The 19,058-nt window shown below is 40.6% G+C and overlaps 1 protein-coding gene across 3 annotated transcripts in view; it reads left to right on the top strand.

Annotated features, from left to right (window-relative positions):
• The window catches only part of DMD (dystrophin), a gene marked incomplete at both ends in the record, with an annotated part of 1,846,964 nt that overhangs the window by 390,352 nt on the left and 1,437,554 nt on the right, over positions 1-19,058 (top strand). The window contains one exon of one of the 3 annotated variants that reach the window (XM_084636025.1): positions 2,569-2,705. The exons of the other annotated variants lie outside the window; for them this stretch is intronic. Coding sequence (XP_084492151.1) covers positions 2,660-2,705 — 46 coding nt within the window. Of the gene's footprint in view, positions 1-2,568; positions 2,706-19,058 lie in introns of those variants that run through there. 3 annotated transcript variants of the gene reach the window in all.

Genomic DNA, 19,058 nt, shown 5'->3' with positions numbered 1-19,058 from the left:
GTGACCACTCTCTTTAAAAGGTGTATGATAATCAAGGTGGGCCATTTCCAGCACAAATCCAGGTTTTCTCACCCCCCACCCCCCTCCAAAAACCACACACACAAACTCACTCTCCTGCTGGTAATATTAATGTGTGGTTTTTGGAGGGGGGTGGGGGGTGAGAAAACCTGGATTTGTGCTGGAAATGGCCCAACTTGATGATCACTTTAGATAAGCTATTACCAGCAGGAGAGTGGGGTGGGAGGAGGCATTGTTTCATGGTCTCTGTGTATATATAATGTCTTCTGCAGTTTCCACAGTATGCATCCGATGAAGTGAGCTGTCACTCACGAAAGCTCATGCTCAAATAAATTGGTTAGTCTCTAAGGTGCCACAAGTCCTCCTTTTCTTTTTGCGAATACAGACTAACACGGCTGTTACTCTGAAACCTGTAAGTTCTTGTGTTGATCTCCCACTGATGGGCAGTGCACATAGAAACATGGCTCTCCATGGAGAATTTCTTTCTGGGATAAGACTGATTGTGTTCTTCCTATTTATTATGAAAACCACATCCGACACTGTCAGGGTTAATTCCCCACTCTGGCACTTTGCGTGCAGAAGGTGGGGGCCCGCAAGAATTCTAAAAATTAATACTGGCCACTCCAGGCTTCTATTAAACTCCCAAGGCTACAGCTTTTCTCTGACCTTGGATTGGGAGATGCTGACACCACCCAAGTGCAGAACCCCTTTGAGAGCCCAGGAAGGCGCACTTGGGAATTTCTTCCTGTGGGGTACCCTCAAGCCCTTTCACCACCCTCTGGGGAAAAGTTGAGAAGGCGGGGAGGGGAAAGGGATGGAAATCAGCTGTTGACACCAGCTAATTAAACAACATAGGCACAAACCTCTTAAGATACAAATATCCAATTCTGTTCTTAAAAAAAGGTAAATTTTATTAATAAATAAAAAAGAAAGAAAATACATTTGGGAACTCAGGCTACTGCTAGTTTTTAAAAGAGCAACTACTATGATTAAGCACCAAAAATAGCTTTCTTGAGATCCAGCTTAAAGGTTACAAGCAAAAGAAAAGCACTTGGGCTTGGCACAGGGGAATCCACAAGACATAACAAAATAAAAGGAATAAACCTAATTGCGTCTTCCTAGACATTTTCTAATCTGCTTACATATCTGGGGTTTTAAATGAGTAGTTTCTAGGTATGATACTGATTTGATTTTTTTTTTTATACCTGGCCCAAGCTCTTACAGCATAACTGTTGTCCTCTTCACCTCTCCCTGGGAGAGCCACGACAGACAGACAAAAGGGGAGTCTTGTTTCAATTTTAAAAATTTCTAGCCAGGTGTCAACTCGCTCCTTTTACCTATGCATAGCAGTGAGACTTTTTAACCCTTTACGGGTAGATCAGTTAGAGAACGGCTACTAAGAGGGATTTTATAGTGGCTGGCTGGCTGGGTGGCCATAAAAGGGAGCTATCTTTTCCCCCCTCTCCTCTTCATTTATCACAGACACATTGACTGTTGCACCCAGAACAGGTCTGTTATCCATGGAAGGAACAGTGCTCTGAGACTTCAGGGAATTGCTGTGTCCCAGCAGGTTAATGCTTTGCTTACTCTTTTTAGTAACCATCCCCTAAACTAAATCAGGAAGGTCGTCCCACAATCTTCTTCCCTCCTCTTTCCCTCCCCTGCCCCCCCCCAAAAAAAAACAAAAACAAACTGCACACACCAGTTGCGGGAGCAGAGAATATACAATTAGAGCTAGGTTTCTGCCAGTGGACCAGATAGATCATATGAAGTCTGCATCTCACTCTATGTATCGCTGAAGCATCTCTGTGTATGAGATCAGACTGTTCAAAAAAACTCCAATAAGAATTAAATTTCTGTTTCTGGGACACCACTTTGCTTTCTATCTCAGCAATCTGCATCTCTTGTTGTTGTTCTTCTGAGAGAAGACCGAGATAGTATTCATCCTCAGCCTAGGCCTGAATCTCCTGAATCCAAGATATCTCCTGAATCCAAGATATCTCCTGAATCCAAGATACTCCAGGAACGAGATTGCACTGTGTGTTTGCTTCAGCTTTCTCTTTGTAAAGAACCTTGAACAGAAAAATTGTCCATGAACAGATGAAATGAATATTTTTCTTCCCTAAACCAATATTATTGTTACCATAATTCTGGAGAGTGACGTGTGTGTGTGTGTGTGTGTGTGTGTGTAATATGTGTATATAAGAATTGTCTGAGGATGGTAAAATTGGAATGCTTTGAAGACAAGCCACCATTAGGAACATATTTAAATGTTTCAGAGAGGGACCTGCTCTGCTTGTCTAGAGATTGATGAGTCTGCTACAGCTTTGGCTAAGAGCCATGTCGCTTTTAGCTCATGCATTAGAGGCTCATACACTAAGCTTCAGAAGTCCCTGCTTTGATTCCGCTCACTGATGAGTGGGGGTCTGTCGGCGTTACATCTGCACTTGGCATGCTCCAGCCCAAGATTGCTGGGGCTGAGCAGGACATTCCTTCAAAGTGTTCTTCCTGTTTGTCGGGCTGCTGTGGTATTGAACACAGAAACTGAGATCAGGGAAAGCCTTGTGGTCTCAGGTTTCCCTGCTGACACCAAGGAAGTGAAGAGGAGGAGGAAGCAGTGCGACTGTCATGCAGAAGAGGGATGAGGAGCAGGCCTGGGAGACTGGTGATGGAGGAGACTGGGACAAGTAGGTTGGGGGAGACTGGGAGGTGGAGCCAAAAAGGATTGGGGATACTGGGATGAGGGACGGGGGAAGTCAATGGGAGGGACGCTGGGAAAAGAGCTGAAGTGAGGGGTCATGGAGAGAACTGGGACGGGGGGTTGTGGGACTGGGATGAGGACAGGCTGTAAGTGCAAGAGGCAGAAGACCGCAATAAGGGTTAGAAAGCTTTTCCAGTCTAGTGTTAAATTGGGTATGGAACAAATATATAGTCAAGAAATGTTAATATGTGATGGTTTGTTATGCAGTAGCAGATGTGTTACGTAAACAAGTCCTGTACTGTACCATGGCAGAAAAGGAAATATTTACGGGGGCATGGCAGGATTTAAAGCATGCCCTTTGAGCCTTTTCTAGGTTGTATTCTCTGTATCCAAGCATCTTGTTCTGCTCTGGCTTATGTTTTGAATATTTCCAGATTGTTCATAATTTGAATAAAAGTGCATGTTACATAGAACTCTTGTTTAAAATAAATATGTTGATGTTCTTTGACCTAGAATTTAGTACTTTATTTGTCTCTGGAATCTTTCAAGGAATTCGGTGTTGGAGGCAAGGAGGAGAAGAAAGGAAAGAAGCTGCCCCAAATGTGGAACTTGCATGTCTTTTTAAATCAACTGTATGTATGGGGGGGGAGGGTAGAAATTAGGTACCAAAGTGCTTAAAAAAACCCTGCTATTTTAAACCTGCATGACTGGCCTTCTTAAAATTTAGATCACACTCTCAGATGACCCTCACAGTATCATAGGAGTTATATAGGTAAAATGCTTCCTGAAGAATTGTCAATACATTGGGGTGAAACAAGCATTTCTTCGTGTATTCCTAATGCTGTTTGTCTATTTTTACTTGTATTTTGTTTAGCAAATGTGGGTCTTGTAAGCAATACAGGAAAATTTGTCATCACACTGCATTCCCTGATGCATCTGTGTTTTATACACCGTATCCTCAGGCAATAATGAAGTACAGGGTGGTGGTGTTTGCTCTTGTGTTTTTTTTTTTTTAAGAGTAACTCCATAAGGATACTTCTGCCATAGTACTGCTAATTGCTGTTCATTATTTTTTCCAGCAACAGTTCTATTTTGAGGATATTAATTAGCTTCATTTTCGCATGAGATGATCCAGAGGGTGTCCTTTCCCTGTCTCCCAAAAGGATGCATCAGCATTAACAGCAGAGGAGGTTGAGAGAGCAGCTTTATCAGCCATCAGAATTGGCAGTGTTAGACAGAGAAATTTTACTAAGACTTCCAAGGAATTTAAGTACTTCTTATATATAGGATTCTCTGGAAGAGGCGGAAAACTCTGGCAAAGTAGTATGCATTTGCAATTAGGTTATAGATTCTGATGGGTTTTCTGCCAAAACAAAAAACACCATATTAAATACTTTGTAGGCCTAATCTACCCAGAAGGAAGTAGGTGGCAGCATACTCTTGAAATTCTTGGTATCCTCTGGACAGAATACCTTGCAAGTCAAAGAAATTTAGGTGGGGGAGAGGGGGAGGAAACCTGAACATATTATTTTAAGGAAGAGAACAAATAGAATATAACTTAACCAATTGTATCCTACAATTTTTTACAATCATGGAACCTTAGGGAGTAGCAGAAGGTGTACTGGTTTTTTATATCAATATTACTTCCTAAAATTGCTTGGGGTGGGGGGGAGCTATGTCATGTCCACATGGTAATTGTATAATTACAGAATATAGTACTAGATGTGAAGTATCAATGGCTATCTGTGTGTCAGAGATGCATTTTTACGACGGTTTAATTCAATAAAGAAATAACTGATTATTCCAAATATATTTTGTGATGAGCTGTACTGAACCTTTTGCTTTTGTTGAAATCATAAATAATCCAAAGTGAATAAAAGGAGATAGGAAAGGTCTTTTTAGCCCGTGAAGATGTTTTGTGAAACTGTTTGAAAGACAGAAACTGTAGAATGGAATCGAGTAAGTTAGAGTGCTTCAAGTTAGTTCTCATGCTGTCTGTTGGACAGGATAAAGGCTACGGAATACATAATGGACCTCCCAGATGTTCTGTCCAGAGCCAAAGCTGGCACGTTACAGGGTAGGAGGCCTGTGAGGGACAGGTGTCTATTGATGCCATCCAGCTATTTGTGTTTAGTTCTTCTGGGAGGTCTTTTCCATCCTGTTTTTGTTGTGTCAAAGTCAAAGATGATTCTCATGGGAAGTTGTTAGGCATTCAGTGTGAATGATTATAGCACCTTAGAGAGCATTGTGCAACTGTTTGAGTGTGTGGGACCTGTTTGTTAGAAAACAAATCTGCTCCTTTGACTTGAATTTGTATCAGTGGATGTTTTCAAATGTTTGGAGATGCTTATTATGAATGCTGTCCAATTTCTTTTCAGTCTTGACAGTGAGGAGCCATTTTTCTGTCCCATATGTCAAAATACTGACCTCCAACATATTTTATATCCTCTGCTTTGCCTCTGCTTATCAAGACATTTGCTTTGCAAATGACATTCTTAATGGGGTCTCCCACTGCTGACGACATTTTTGAAGTGCAGGCTTCACATTGTTTCTCGATACTTCACGTTGTTTCTCATGTATTTAGACTAAAGGAATTGTTGATAAAGATTTTTCAAGATTACAAACTTGCTAAAACAGTATATCAGCACTAGTTTCAGTTGAGAGGAAGTGCTCCAATATGCAATGTTGGAAATTTGTTTTTATTTGTCACTATTGGTAGGACAGGATTGTTTATGACCCCTTTTGGATGCTTCATTTTTGAGAAACTTACTCATGCATGAAACTTACTCAATTTGGCAGGGAATTTAGGATAATTTCTCATCTACCTTTATTAATACCACCATTATGTGCTGATATCTAGGGGTTTACTACCACACTATTGCATTTTTTTCTGATCCCAAAGGAGGTCCTGAAAAGACCAGGTGAGGAAAATGGACCATAAGGTATCACTTCTCCGTAGCTATTACCTGAGCAACTTTTGAAATCTGTGAAATTAAGTTTCTTGTTATCTCTTCTTCCCCCTCCCCTACCCCCAACTGTGTCAATTTCTACCTCCATATTGATCCTTTTACCAGTTTTCTTTCTCTTTCTTTAACTCAGATTCTTTGCAGATCAAAGCAATCTACAAGAACAAACCTACTCTTGCATCTGTTTGCTCTTATCAGTTAGATAAGCTGAAATAATTTTTGAGTAGCCAGATCTTTGTAAAATACTTTGTATCACATTTTTGTCCAAGCACAAATGGAGAGAAGAAAATAAGAACAGCCTAGCCAAATATTTTCCAGAGCCAGGGGAGTAAATAAGGTTCCAGGAGTGGATAATTGGATTGTGTGCTGTGCTTGTGGCCTTCTAGCAACTATAGCACAATTCGGAGACAGATGCTAAAGTTTCTTATCATTTGCTAGTCCACTTTCTCTCTTTGTACATCTGTCCTATTTTGTCCTAAGAAGAGACAGGATCAGATTTTAACAATGCCAACTGAGAGCTATCACCTAAACTGACTGATTCTATTTTCCAGCAAATAACTTTGATACCACTGAAGAGACTTACAAGGAAGCAGGGTTTTTTCCTCCAACAGTCTTCACAGTTCAGAGAGAAGGGGAATAATGAAGCTTGTTAAAATGAAGACTTATCTTGATCTTTTGAGCTTTCAGTGTTTCCCCCCTATTTTGTAGTTTATATTTGTCTTTAACAAATGTCAAAAGTAATGTCTTGTTGGGTAATGAGCAACAAACACCAGCACCATTATTGGAAACAGAGCCCACTTTACTGCTTAATGTTGTGACGTGTATCCAGTGTAGTTGTAGCCGCATCGGTCCCAGGATATTAGAAACACAAGGTGGGTGAGGTAATACCTTTTATTGGACCAACTGCTCTTGGAGAGAGAGAGAGAGAGAGGCTTTTGAGCCCCAAGAGCTCTATGTAAGGTCAAAAGCTTGTGTCTCTCACCAATAGAAGCTGGTCTAATAAAAGATATTACCTCACCCACCTTGTCTCTCAAATCTTGTGATGGTGAGAAATGTAGAATAAAGGGTAAATGAAAAAATAACATCTTAAAAACCCTATCCAGTTCTGACAACAGGTGATGAGTAGAACATTGTACCTTTATAAATAGAAAGCTGCCAATTATTTTAGCCTGATGTGACCATAGAACACACTGAAGCTATAAAGATTTTAGTACTTGCACAAGAACAGGACACTGAAAAAGAGACAAGGTTTAAAATATTTGACTGTCCTTATGTCAGAGTGTAGCTGTAAATGTATCTTATCTTTTTCACTGAAACAGAGGAATAGTGATATTTAATATACAGAATATAAAGAATCAAAAATATTAGGGTGAGAGTGTCACCCCTTTCTGGCCCATTTATACCAGGTAAAATGGCTGAAGCAGCATAAGATCTCCAGATCCGGCTGGAGGAGAATTTCCCCTGCAAAGGTACAGTGGGAGACAACCTTAAAGTTGACTTTCAGGGATCCCATTTCAAGCCTTGATGTTAGGTGGCATGGAAAGGGTTCGTCTGGGGGCAGGAGGGACATGTCAGGAGTGGGGCTGCAGCATAAAGTGCTTACAGAAAATACAGAAAATTTTAGGGAGTCTCTTTGGCCCATAGGTGGATGGTGATAGGCTACTATAACTTAATCAGGCCTTAGTGCTGTGTAAATTGTGCCAGTGACTGCAAAGCAGCCTATGATTGGGAGTGCACAACTGTGGCATAAAGTCACCTTAGCCCCTTCTCTCCATGAGCTGCAAATTCTCTGCTGCACCTTGTAGAGGCCATAGAGTCCAATTGAAGTGGGGCTACTCATGGAGTAAGGTACTAATCAATGTGAATAAAGGTGGAAGAATCTGCCTATGGTCAGCAAAGGGAAAAAATACCAGTACGTTCATCCTAGTACTACTTATACAGTGAGTTGTCAGAGTCATGAAGCTGGATGCTTCATGGTGCAGTATCTGAAATATTGTCAGTGAAACTTAGCTAGCAGAACTTTGTTTCTATGTCGTGATCTAATCCTAGTCAAACATCATCATTGTATCCAAACAATTTATTAATTTTATGGAGGTATGGAAGTATTACTTTCCTCATTTTACAGGCACGAAATTAAGATGAAGAAAAATTAAGTGGATTCTCAAGGTCATACAGTAAGCATGTGTTAAAGCCAGGAATTGAACCAGGTCACCAGAAACCTAGTCCAATGCCTTAACAAGTTCAGCATTCTCTGTTTGCTTCCTTGCTTGTGTTCATAGCAGCATTATTCTTTGGTTCATAAAACAGGAACACTTTTGGAGAAAAAATATCTCCCCTTAAATGGCACTGGATTTTACCCTACGCTTGACGTGTAAATGTCACTCAAGTTAGATTAATTTTGTCTATGTTGAAGTAAAAACAATCCCCCAAAATTCTTCTTTAGGTTTGTTTTCATTACCCAATACGGTGCTGGGACACCGACTCACTATCCTAATGAGAAGGGCACCAATCTAGGCTCAGAGCAGGCACGTGACAAAAAGCCCACCAGTATACAAAAAGTGATCTGACAGAGGGCTGGCAGTGTGATGGTAGAGGAATGGAAATTACAATAGGGTCATAGGAGCAACAAGAAGGAAAACACTGAGACAATCTGCTCAAAATCTTAGATCTCTGTGCACAAATGCAAGGAGTATGGGGAATAAACGGGAAGAACTGGAAGTCTTAGTTCACAAGCAAAATTATGATTTAATTGGCTTCACTGCGACTTAGTGGATAAATCTCATGACTGAAATATTGATGAGAGGGATATAGCTTGTTCAGCAAAGAAACTTGGCTAGAAAAATGGAGGAAGTTTTTCATCAAGTTTTTCACTGTACATCAAGAATATATACACCTTCTTCTGAAATCCAGAAAGAGGTGAGAGGCAGTCCAGCCAAAAGATTAAAAGGGGGAAATAATAGGTGATGTGTCATGCTAGGGTTCTACTATAGACCACCAAAACAGGAGGAAGAGGAGGTTGATAAGGCAAATAACAGAAATATCTGAACAGAAGACCTGGTATTAATTGGGGGTGGGGATCAGCTACTCAGATATATATTACAAAAGTATTCTGGAAACCACAAAATGTCCAGTAAACTCTTGGGTTGTGTTGGGGACAACTTCTTGTTTCAGATGGTGGAGAATTAACCAGCAGTTGCCATTTTAAACTTGATCCTGACCAATAGGGAGGAATTGGTTGTAAATCTGAAGCTGGAAGACAACTTGGGTGAAAGTAATCATGAAATGATAGCTTTCATGATTTCTAAGGAAAGAAAGCAGTGAGAGCAGCAGAATAAAGGCACTTAAAATCTTTGTTTTAAAAAAAAACACTCTGGGAACTAAGGTCCCATAAGAAGAAAACAGGAGTTAAGGAGAGCTGGCAATTTTTCAAGGAGACAGTATTAAAGGCATAACTGCAAACTATCCTTATGTGAAGAAAAGATAGGAAGAATAGTAAGAGGCCAATGTGGCTCCATCAATAGCTCTTTAGTGACCTGAAAATCAAAAAAGAATCCAACAAAAAGTGGAAACGTAGACAAATTAAGGAGAAAGAATAACACAAGTACATAGGGGCAAAATCAGAAAGGCTAAGCCACAAAATGAGTTTCACCTATAGAGGACAATATGAAGAGGTTTTATAAATCTGTTCAGAGCAAGAGAAAGACAAAGGGAAGTGTAGGCCCACTGCTTAGTGGGGAAGAAGAGCTAGCAATAGACACATACAAAAGGCTAAAGTGTTTTAATGGTAATTTCGCTTGTCTTCTGTTTATGTTTTGTTTTTAAAGGTTAATTGTGACTAACACAACTAATATTAACAACAAGGGGAAAGAACACAAGCCAGTGATGGGTGTACAAACCCCTCACTGGAAACAAAGGGGTTAGGGAGTTGCTGTGGGCCCCAGTGAACCCACCTCCCACCAAACCTGCATAGCCAGCACAGCATGGAGGAGAAGGAGGATAAAAAAGAAAGCAGAGTATCTTAGTGGGTGGCTGGAAACTTAGTGGGTGACAGTGAAACTGAGCTGACCTACTCTCTGAGCTCTTGGGAGGGACCACCACAAGAGCTCTTGCTGCCTTAGGACTGGTTATAATGAACTGACCAAGCCTACAAAGAAGGGGGGTGACTCTGTGAAGGTTAGAGACTTTATCTTTGGGTTTAATTCTTCACTTTACCCTGTGGGAAGAGAGGGGATGGGTAGGAACTAGGAAGTGATCTGGGGAGGCAGACACATAGCACCCCAGGGTGCAGGACTTAGCTAACTGTCATTGAGACCCTGCATCAAAGCCCAGGGAGGGGGTGGGCCCAGGCTCCTCTACCAGTCCCTAAAAAGGGACAACTACATAAGTCTGTCCCACAGTGGGGAACATAGATGTGGGAAGACCACAAAGTTATAAGGGTCTGGATCATGAAAACCCCCAACCCAAGCGGGAAGCCCTGAATCCCTCATCCTAAAGATTTCCCTATTATTGGACTCTTTTTAAATACCCTGAAAATTAAGCTGGCTAGGGAGCTGAGTCACTGAAAGGGCAAATGGTAGCAGGACGGAGCAGTAGTAAGAAGGAGGTAGGCCTAGGAGGAAGACTACCTGCCATACCTTCACCTGACCGTTAGGCAGCACTGTTGTGTGCATTTACCTTCACAAACAGGTTAAAAATATTTTTAATAAGTTAAATGTATTCAAGTTGGCAGGACCTGACGAAATTCACCCAAGGGTACTTAAGCAACCTAAAAACCATTAGTGATTATCTAAGAGAACTCGTAGAGGTTAGGAGAGATGCCAGAAGACTGGAGAAGGGCAAGCATAGTAACTTAAAAAGAACAGAGATGACCTGGAAAATTACAGACCAGTCAGCTTAGGTACGATACCTGGAAAGATATTGGAACAAATTATTCAGCAATCAATTTATAAGCACCTAGAGCTTATAAATTAGAATTATGAGGAGGAGTCAGCATGGATTTGTCAAGAACAGGTTGTTCCAAACCAATCTAATTTCCTTCTTGAAAAGGTTTATTGGCCTATTCGAAGGGGGCCAGGGGGGAAGCAATAGATGTGATGTATCTTGGTTTTTAGTAAAGCTTTTGACATAATCCCACATGGCATTCTCATGAGCAAATTAGAGGTATATGGTCTAGATGAAATTACTATAAGGTGGATACCCCACTGGTTGAAAATCTGTGCTCCGTGTACACAATGGTTTGCTGTTGAGAGGCTGTATCTAGTGGGGTTGCACAGGGGACTTTCTGGGCCCTATACTATTCAATATTTTCATTAATGACTTGGAAAATGGAGTAGAGACTGTTTATAAAATTTATAGCTGACACCATGCAGGGAGGGATTGGAAGCACTTTGGAGGATAGGTTTAGAATTCAAAATGATCTTGTGAAATTGGGCAATTTGTCTGAAGATGAAACTCAACTAAGTCAAGTGCAAAATACTACAGTTTGGAAGGAAAAAATCTAATGCACAACTACACAAAAAAGGGTTGTAGTACTGCTGAAAAGGATCTGGGAGTTATAGTGTATCACAAATTAAATATGAGTCAACAATTTTGAAGAAGACTAATATCATTCTAAGGAATATTAACAGGAGTGTCATATGTCAGATGAGGGACTGGTGAAGCTACATCTGGAGTATTGTGTCCAGTTTTGGGTGCCACATTTTAAGAAAGATGGACAAACTGGACATCAACAAAAATGATAAAAAGTATAGAACATTTGACCTATGAGAATGAAAATGTTTTTTTTTTTAAAGTTGCTGCTGCTTGAGAAAAGAAGAAGTCTGAGGGAGGACCTGATAAGTCTTCAGATATATTAAGGGCTGTTATAAAGAGGGTTGTAAACACTGGTTCTCCATGAACACACAAGGTAGGATAAGAAGTAGTGGGCTTAAATGGAGTCAAAGGGGATTTAGGTTAGGTATTAGGAAAAATCTTTCTAACTATAAGGATAGTTAAGTACTGAAATAGGCTTCCAAGAGAGATTGTAGAATTTTTCATTGGATGTTTTTAAGAACAGGTTAGATGAACACCTGACAGGGATGATCTAGATATAGTTGTCCTGCCTCGCTGCAGGAGCTGGGCTATATGACTTGTTGACGACCTTTTTCATTCTACGCTTCTGTAATGTATGCTTTTCATAAAATATAAATTTGAGTCTTTTTAGAAAATGTCCTAGAGTTCTTGCTTTCTCACAAGTAAGGTATCCAAAAATATCAACTTGAGATTTAAGTAAAATAGAGATTGGTTTGGCAGAAATGTATGTGATTGATGAGCACACTCAGTTTAGAGCAGTGGCTTTCAAACTGTGGGTTGCGACCCAGTACTGGGCTGCAGAATGGAAGGCACTGGCTCGCAGTGGCTCTGGTCAGCACCACTAACCAGGCCATTAAAAGTCCCATTGGCGGTGCTGCCCGGCTAAGGCAGGCAAGTCCCCACCTGTTCTGACACCGCGCTGTGCCCCGCAAGCGGCCAGAAGCAGGTCTAGCTCCTAGGTGGGGGAGCCACAGGGCTCTGTGCACTGCCCCCACCCCAAGCACCGGCTCTGCACTCCCTTTGGCTGGTTCCCAGGCAATGAGAGCTGGGGGTGGTGGTGCCCGCAGGCGAGAGCCACGCGGAGATGCTTGTGTGGTTCCGTCTAGGAGCCAGACCTGCTGCTGGCCACTTCCAGGGCACAGCGCAGTCCACAGTGACAGGACAGGCAGGAAGCTTGCCTTAGCACCCCCGCTGTGCCGCTGACCGGAAGCTGCTTGAGGTAACCCCGTGCCCCAACCCCCTGCCCAGTCCTGAGCACCTCACAAACCCAGAGCCCCCTCCTGCACCCCATCCCAGAACCCTCACCCCCTGCACTCCACTCCCCTGCCCCAGCCCTGAGCCCCCTCCCACACCCTGAACCACTAATTCCCAGCCCCATCCTGCAGCCCTCACCCCTGCACACCAAGCCTCTGCCCCAGCCCAAGCCCCTCCCACACCCCAAACTCCTCATCCCCAGCTCCATTGGGTTGCAGGCATCAACAATTTTCTTCAACTGGGTCACCAGAAATAAAGCTTGAAAACCACTGGTTTAGAGCATTTGTCCATACCTGAACATAATGGGTTAAAGCTGACTAATGATGTACAGAAATCATAGCTGTGAAGCATGGGGCAATTATAACAGAAGCCATCATATCATTTCAGAAAGTAGTTGTCCTCCCCGTCCCCCCCCAAAGCTCACTTCATACAGACAATGAATAATGAAAAATAGAATTGAGTGTGTCTTTAACCATAGCTAAAACTCTGCATTTTGCTCTACATGTATTGTTTAAGGCTATTCCTAAGATGTCATGAGGCAGGAATGTCAGGGAGAGGTAATACAGGGAGATGGAAAAATCATTCATGTTTGACATTAGTGTGAAGAGGAAAACTGTACTTTAAAAAAAAAAAAGTAAACTTTTGGTTGGTGGTATTAATACTTCACTTGCCATGGCAATTTCTTGCCAAATCATTGGGAAGGAAGACCAATTTCAGAAACAATTATTTATCAAAAAAGTTGATGTGCAGGAATTACATATTTCATCATTAGTGTTCTTGAACACCAAAAATGAAGAAGGCTGGAAATTCTCTCTTATCAGATGTCATCTTATTCCTTTGTCTGAGATTCTGACTTTATATGTGTGTCAGGCATTGACGTAGGATTTGATAATCCCTTTAAAGGACTTAGTTTACTATAGTATTCAAATGTATGGCACAGCTTTTTCTTTGTCACTTAAGAATGAGATGGGAAGGAGGACGGGGCTGTGAAACCTTTTCGTCATAATGAATTTCACATACCTTTGCTCTTGCATTTGAATTATTTCAATTCTATTTAATAAGCTGAGGAAGAAAAATGGATTCTCGTGAAGGTTTTAATTTTTTTGTATTTTTTATAAATAAAGCAAACTCTTTACTCAGGCCAATTATATCATTATAGCAGTGTGTGGAATCATATGAACAATATTTAATAGCAAAGAATAATGAATAGTGGCTTTAAAAATCTAAGCAATTTAATAATTTGAGTAAAGCATACAATCACTGATCTCTTCCAAAATATATAGAGAACTATATGCATACACATGAAAGGAAAGTTTTAAAATATTATGAACCATCATCTTCAAGGAAGGGATTACATTTTCCCTTTTAAAATGTTTCTAAAAGCTTTAAACTGCAAAGTAGCTTAGGCACTCATTACTTTTCCAAGACAATATACAGTATTTTCAGCAAATAGTGAAAGGGTAAGCCAATTAGCAATATAAGTTGTAATATTCAGTCAAGAAATAGCCCCCATAAGTATATTCTCTTTAATTTTCTCTGCATTGGGCAAAAGATTCTGCAAGGTAGGTACACAGAGAATATAATACTGTTTTAGTGAAGTAGAAATTACCAGATGTCCCAATTGTGTAGGGACAGTCCCGATATTCAGGGCTTTTTCTTATATAGGAACCTATTACCACCAACCCCCTGTCCCAATTTTTCACACTTGCTATCTGATCACCCTCAGCAAGATTAACATCCATTTACCAGGAAAAATCTGATAACATAAATTATGTAAAGCAAAAATTGTCTATGTCCCTGTTATTATTTTGCATCTACGTTCAGCATGTAAACACAGCAAAAAGGAGTGAGAGAAGCAGAATTTTGGGAACTAATCTTTTAGCGAACCACATAAGAAATGTTCAATACACTGAATCCTGACAACAGTAAGAGTAATTTGTTGATATGTCTGGTACTGTTAATGTCTTCAGTTATTTCTCTCAGTGATAAAATGTATATATGCAAGAATATGTGATGGAGTGGTTCAAATATTTGGTTGGTACTTAGGCCTCACAACTTACCCGTGGCTTTTTTTGCAAATAGCAACCGGGCTATTCAAAACTCCCTCAGATAATTTTTTTTTACATCCTATTGCCATGAAGTCTCTTTCTGTAGTTGTAAACTGTTGTCTGTCTTTTGTTTTCAGTTGTTTGCTTTTTTCTAATTTATGACAATAGCCTGTCAGTAATCACCTCTACATCAGAAAATGTTTAATCGTTAATACCAAAAGCAGATTTCTGTTATATTAAATTATTAAATAGGCACTTTGCTTTCCTATTGGTTCTGAAATATTTTGATTTTTCTTGTATTAGAAATAGGCCTTCACCTTATGAAAGCACATAGTAGCAAATTCCTTATCCTTGTAAATTGCCAAGTTTTGTTATACTATCAGCATCACACACCTCTCTAACTGAAGTTGTACAGACTTGATGTGTCATCAACTTTGAAATAAATGTAGTGGTTTTATCTCACCCTTCTCATAATTCAAAATCTGTAGGGATGGCACAGATGGAAAGAGCTATAAAACCTTCATTTGTGGAATCCCATAGGCTTTTATTTTCTTCCAACAAGGTGGATTTTAGAACAATTGTGGTGATACCGGTTGTTAACTATTGCATTGTACCAATCTATTATGGATAATTTGAAACTGACAGACTTGTCTTTTTAAACTTTTGTAAGCTTATTCTCATGTTCAACTCTTAAGCTTGATCTCCATTGCCAGCCTAAAATTTCCTCATATGCAAGGAGAAAGACAGTTCCAATGCACCTTTCTGAAGACAAAGTATAATAAAGACTAGCTTCTGCCTTATGAAGTATAATAAAGATTACTACTTGACTGGCTCTTGTTCCCCACCCTCATCCTCCTTAAAAATGTTGTCAGTCATATCTTTCTACACTAGGGAATTTTAAGACTATAGACAGTGGTGCAAGTAGAAATCATTTCTTGCTGGCACGCTGCACTCATGGGAGAGACGCAAAGGGAAGGCATGTGACTCCCGTCCCCAGCCCAGGGCCCCCGTGCTCTCCCCATCCCCTCCCCATGATCCACATCAATCCCACATTACCTGGGGAGGAGTGCGCTGTCCTCCTCCAGCTGCGTGGAAGGGTAGTACAACCATGCCAGAGGAGCTGCCGGCATGGGGCCGCCCAGTGGCCCCATATTCTGCTCCCTTATCCACTGTGGTTCCCGGGAGAGCCCTGAGGAATCATGAGATGCAGCTGCATGAAAGGGCTGGGGGCGGGCTCCTTCTATGTTTTTCCAGTATGCTGTTCTAGCTATAAATATCTTAACGGTACGGTGTACCATACTGTACCACCATACTTGCACCACTGACTATAGACAGACTCTCTCTGCCATTATTTTTCCTTCAGGACATCATTTCCACAAACACTTCAGTCAGGTGACTTCCTTTAATGGCTTCTCTCTCTAGCAGAGTTACATGTTAGCATTCTCTCACACTGTCTGCAATTGTGTTCCATGAATTTGTTGGCAAGACTGACTAGATATTAGGTTGGCATTATTTCTCCCTGGAGAATAAGGGAATGATGCTGCACCTCTTCAGTCAGTAGGAAGTTGATTTCAATTTCCCTAAGAATGTTCCTCCTGTATTGCAGGTACCTTTGGAATCTATGGAATTGAATTTCCATAGGTTATTTTTGAATTTATAACGAGAGAGTTTACACAGGTGGTTCACAAAAGCCAGTTTATTGCAGGCATTCCATGGTGTTGGAACTGAATAATAGAAAGAAAAGGGCTAAATTCTAATGCCCAGGAAAAAGAAATGAGTGCTATGAGTTTCTATTTTTTGTAAGTTCTTGTGGAAATGCTAGTCTCCTCAGTAAGCCATTGATAGTTTAAGTTCTGGTGATCTGTTGTTTCCAAGTTGACAGACAAAAGCAAACCAGCATTTGAGGCAGCTGTGCATGCGCTTTCATGTTGTGGATTATCTGTACATTGCCTGTAGGTTCTATTCAGGGACTTACCCCGTACAAGGGCACAACTTGAGGTACAGTTTTTATATATACCTATGTGACTTTTATTTATGACACCACGGGGTGTGTGTGTGGGTGTGTGCATATCCTAAATTGTGGTGTCATGAAAATGATAAATTGGTAGGAAAAAGTAACATTCAGGACTCAGATATTTGGGAGTCTGTTTCACTGGTATATTTATACCACAATAAATGGGGAAAATATTTTAATTCCTTTATCCTATTTTGTATCCTATTTTGTAAAAGAAGCAGTGAGAGATTAAAAAGGAATCTTTTAAAAAGTGGAAGTCAAATCCTAGTGAGGTAAATAGAAAGGAGCATAAACACCTGCCAAATTAAATGTAAAAATGTAATAAGAAAAACCAAAAAGGAGTGTGAAGAACTGCTAGCCAAAAACTCAAAAGGTGGTAATGTTTCTTTAAGTACATCAGAAGTAGGAAGCCTGCTAAACAGCCAGTGGGGCCCCTGAACGATCGAGATACAAAAGGAGCACTTAAAGACTATAAAGTCATTGCAGAGAAACTAAATGAATTCTTTGCTTCTGTCTTCACAGCTGAGAATGTTACGGAGGTTCCCAAACCTGAGCCGTCTTTTGTAGGTGACAAATCTGAGGATTGTCACAGATTGAAGTGTTACTAGAGGAGGTTTTGGAATTAATTGAGAAACTTAACAGTAACAAGTCACCGGGACCAGATGGCATTCACCCAAGAGTTCTGAAAGGACTCAAATGTGAAATTACGGAACTATGGTTCGTAACCTGTCCTTTAAATCAGCTACTGTAGCCAATGACTGGAAGATAGCTATTTTAACGCCAATATTTAAGAAGGACTCCGGCAGTGATCCTGGCAACTACAGACCGCTAAGTCTAACATCAGTACTGGGCAAATTAGTTGAAACAATAATAAAGAATAAAATTGTCAGGCACATAGAAGAACATAAATTGTTGAGCAAAAGTCAACATGGTTTCTGTAAAGGGAGATCATGTCTTACTAATCTATTAGAGTTCTTCGAGGGGGTCAACAAACATGTGGACAAGGGGGATCTCGTGGACATAGTGTACTTAGATTTCCAGAAAGCCTTTGACAAGGTCCTTCACCAAAGGCTCTTATGTAAATTATGTTGTCATGGGATAAGAGGGAAGATCCTTTCATGGATTGAAAACTGGTTAAAAGACAGGGAACAAAGGGTGGGAATAAATAGTCAATTTTCAGAATGGAGAGGGGTAACTAGTGGTGTTCCCCAAGGGTCAGTCCTAGGACCAATCCTATTCAACTTATTGATAAATGATCTGGAGAGAGGGGTAAACAGTGAGGTGGCAAAGTTTGCAGATGATACTAAACTGCTCAAGATAGTTAAGACCAAAGCAGACTGTGAAGAACTTCAAAAAGATCTCACAAAACGAAATGATTGGGCAACAAAATGGCAAATGAAATTTAATGTGGATAAATGTAAAGTAATGCACATTGGAAAAAATCACCCCAACTATACATACAATATAATGGGGGCTAATTTAGCTACAACTAATCAGGAGAAAGATCTTGGAGTCATCGTGGATAGTTCTCTGAAGATGTCCACGCAGTGTGCAGCGTCAGTCAAAAAAGCAAACGGGATGTTAGGAATCATTAAAAAAGGGATAGAGTGTAAGATGGAGAATATCTTATTGCCCTTATGTAAATGCATGGTACATCCTCATCTTGAAAACTGCATACAGATGTGGTCCCCTCATCTCAAAGAAGATATACTGGCATTAGAAAAGGTTTAGAGAAGGGCAACTAAAATGATTAGGGGTTTGGAAGGGGTCCCATATGAGGAAAGATTAAAGAGGCTAGGACTTTTCAGCTTGGAAAAGAGGAGACTAAGGGGGGATATGATGGAGGTATATAAAATCATGAGTGGTGTGGAGAAAGTGAATAAGGAAAAGATATTTACTTGTTCCCATAATATAAGAACTAGGGGCCACCAAATGAAATTAATGGGTAGCAGGTTTGAAACAAATAAAAGAAGTTCTTCTTCACTCAGCGCATAGTCAACCTGTGGAACCCCTTGCCTGGTTGTGAAGGCTAGGACGATAGCAGGGTTTAAAAGAGAACTGGAATAAATTCATGGAGGTTAAGTCCATTAATGGTTATTAGCCAGGGTAGGCGTCTGTCTGTCAGAGGGTGGAGATGGATGGCAGGAGAGAGGTCACTTGATCGTTACCTGTTAGGTTCACTCCCTCTGGGGCACCTGACATTGGCCACTGTCGGTAGACAGGATACTGGGCTGGATGGACCTTTGGTCTGACCCAGTACAGCCATTCTTATGTTCTTATCCTCTACTGTTTTGATGTTTATGAAAGTGTTTTCAAATGCCTGTGCTGAACTATCTATAACATCACTTTTTATGAAGTTCTATGCCTTCACTACTCTGTAACAAAAGAATAGTTGCGCATATATATAGGTTATATTCATGTAAACAAGACAGGACACTAAACGTTTTAGAAATGGTATAGTATAACGTGCCCAATGAAGACCAGGA

Source organism: Lepidochelys olivacea, assembly GCF_965140295.1.
Source record: "Lepidochelys olivacea isolate rLepOli2 genome assembly, chromosome: 1".
Taxonomy (NCBI): Eukaryota; Metazoa; Chordata; order Testudines; family Cheloniidae; genus Lepidochelys; species Lepidochelys olivacea.
This window is presented reverse-complemented; position numbering and strand designations above follow the sequence as displayed.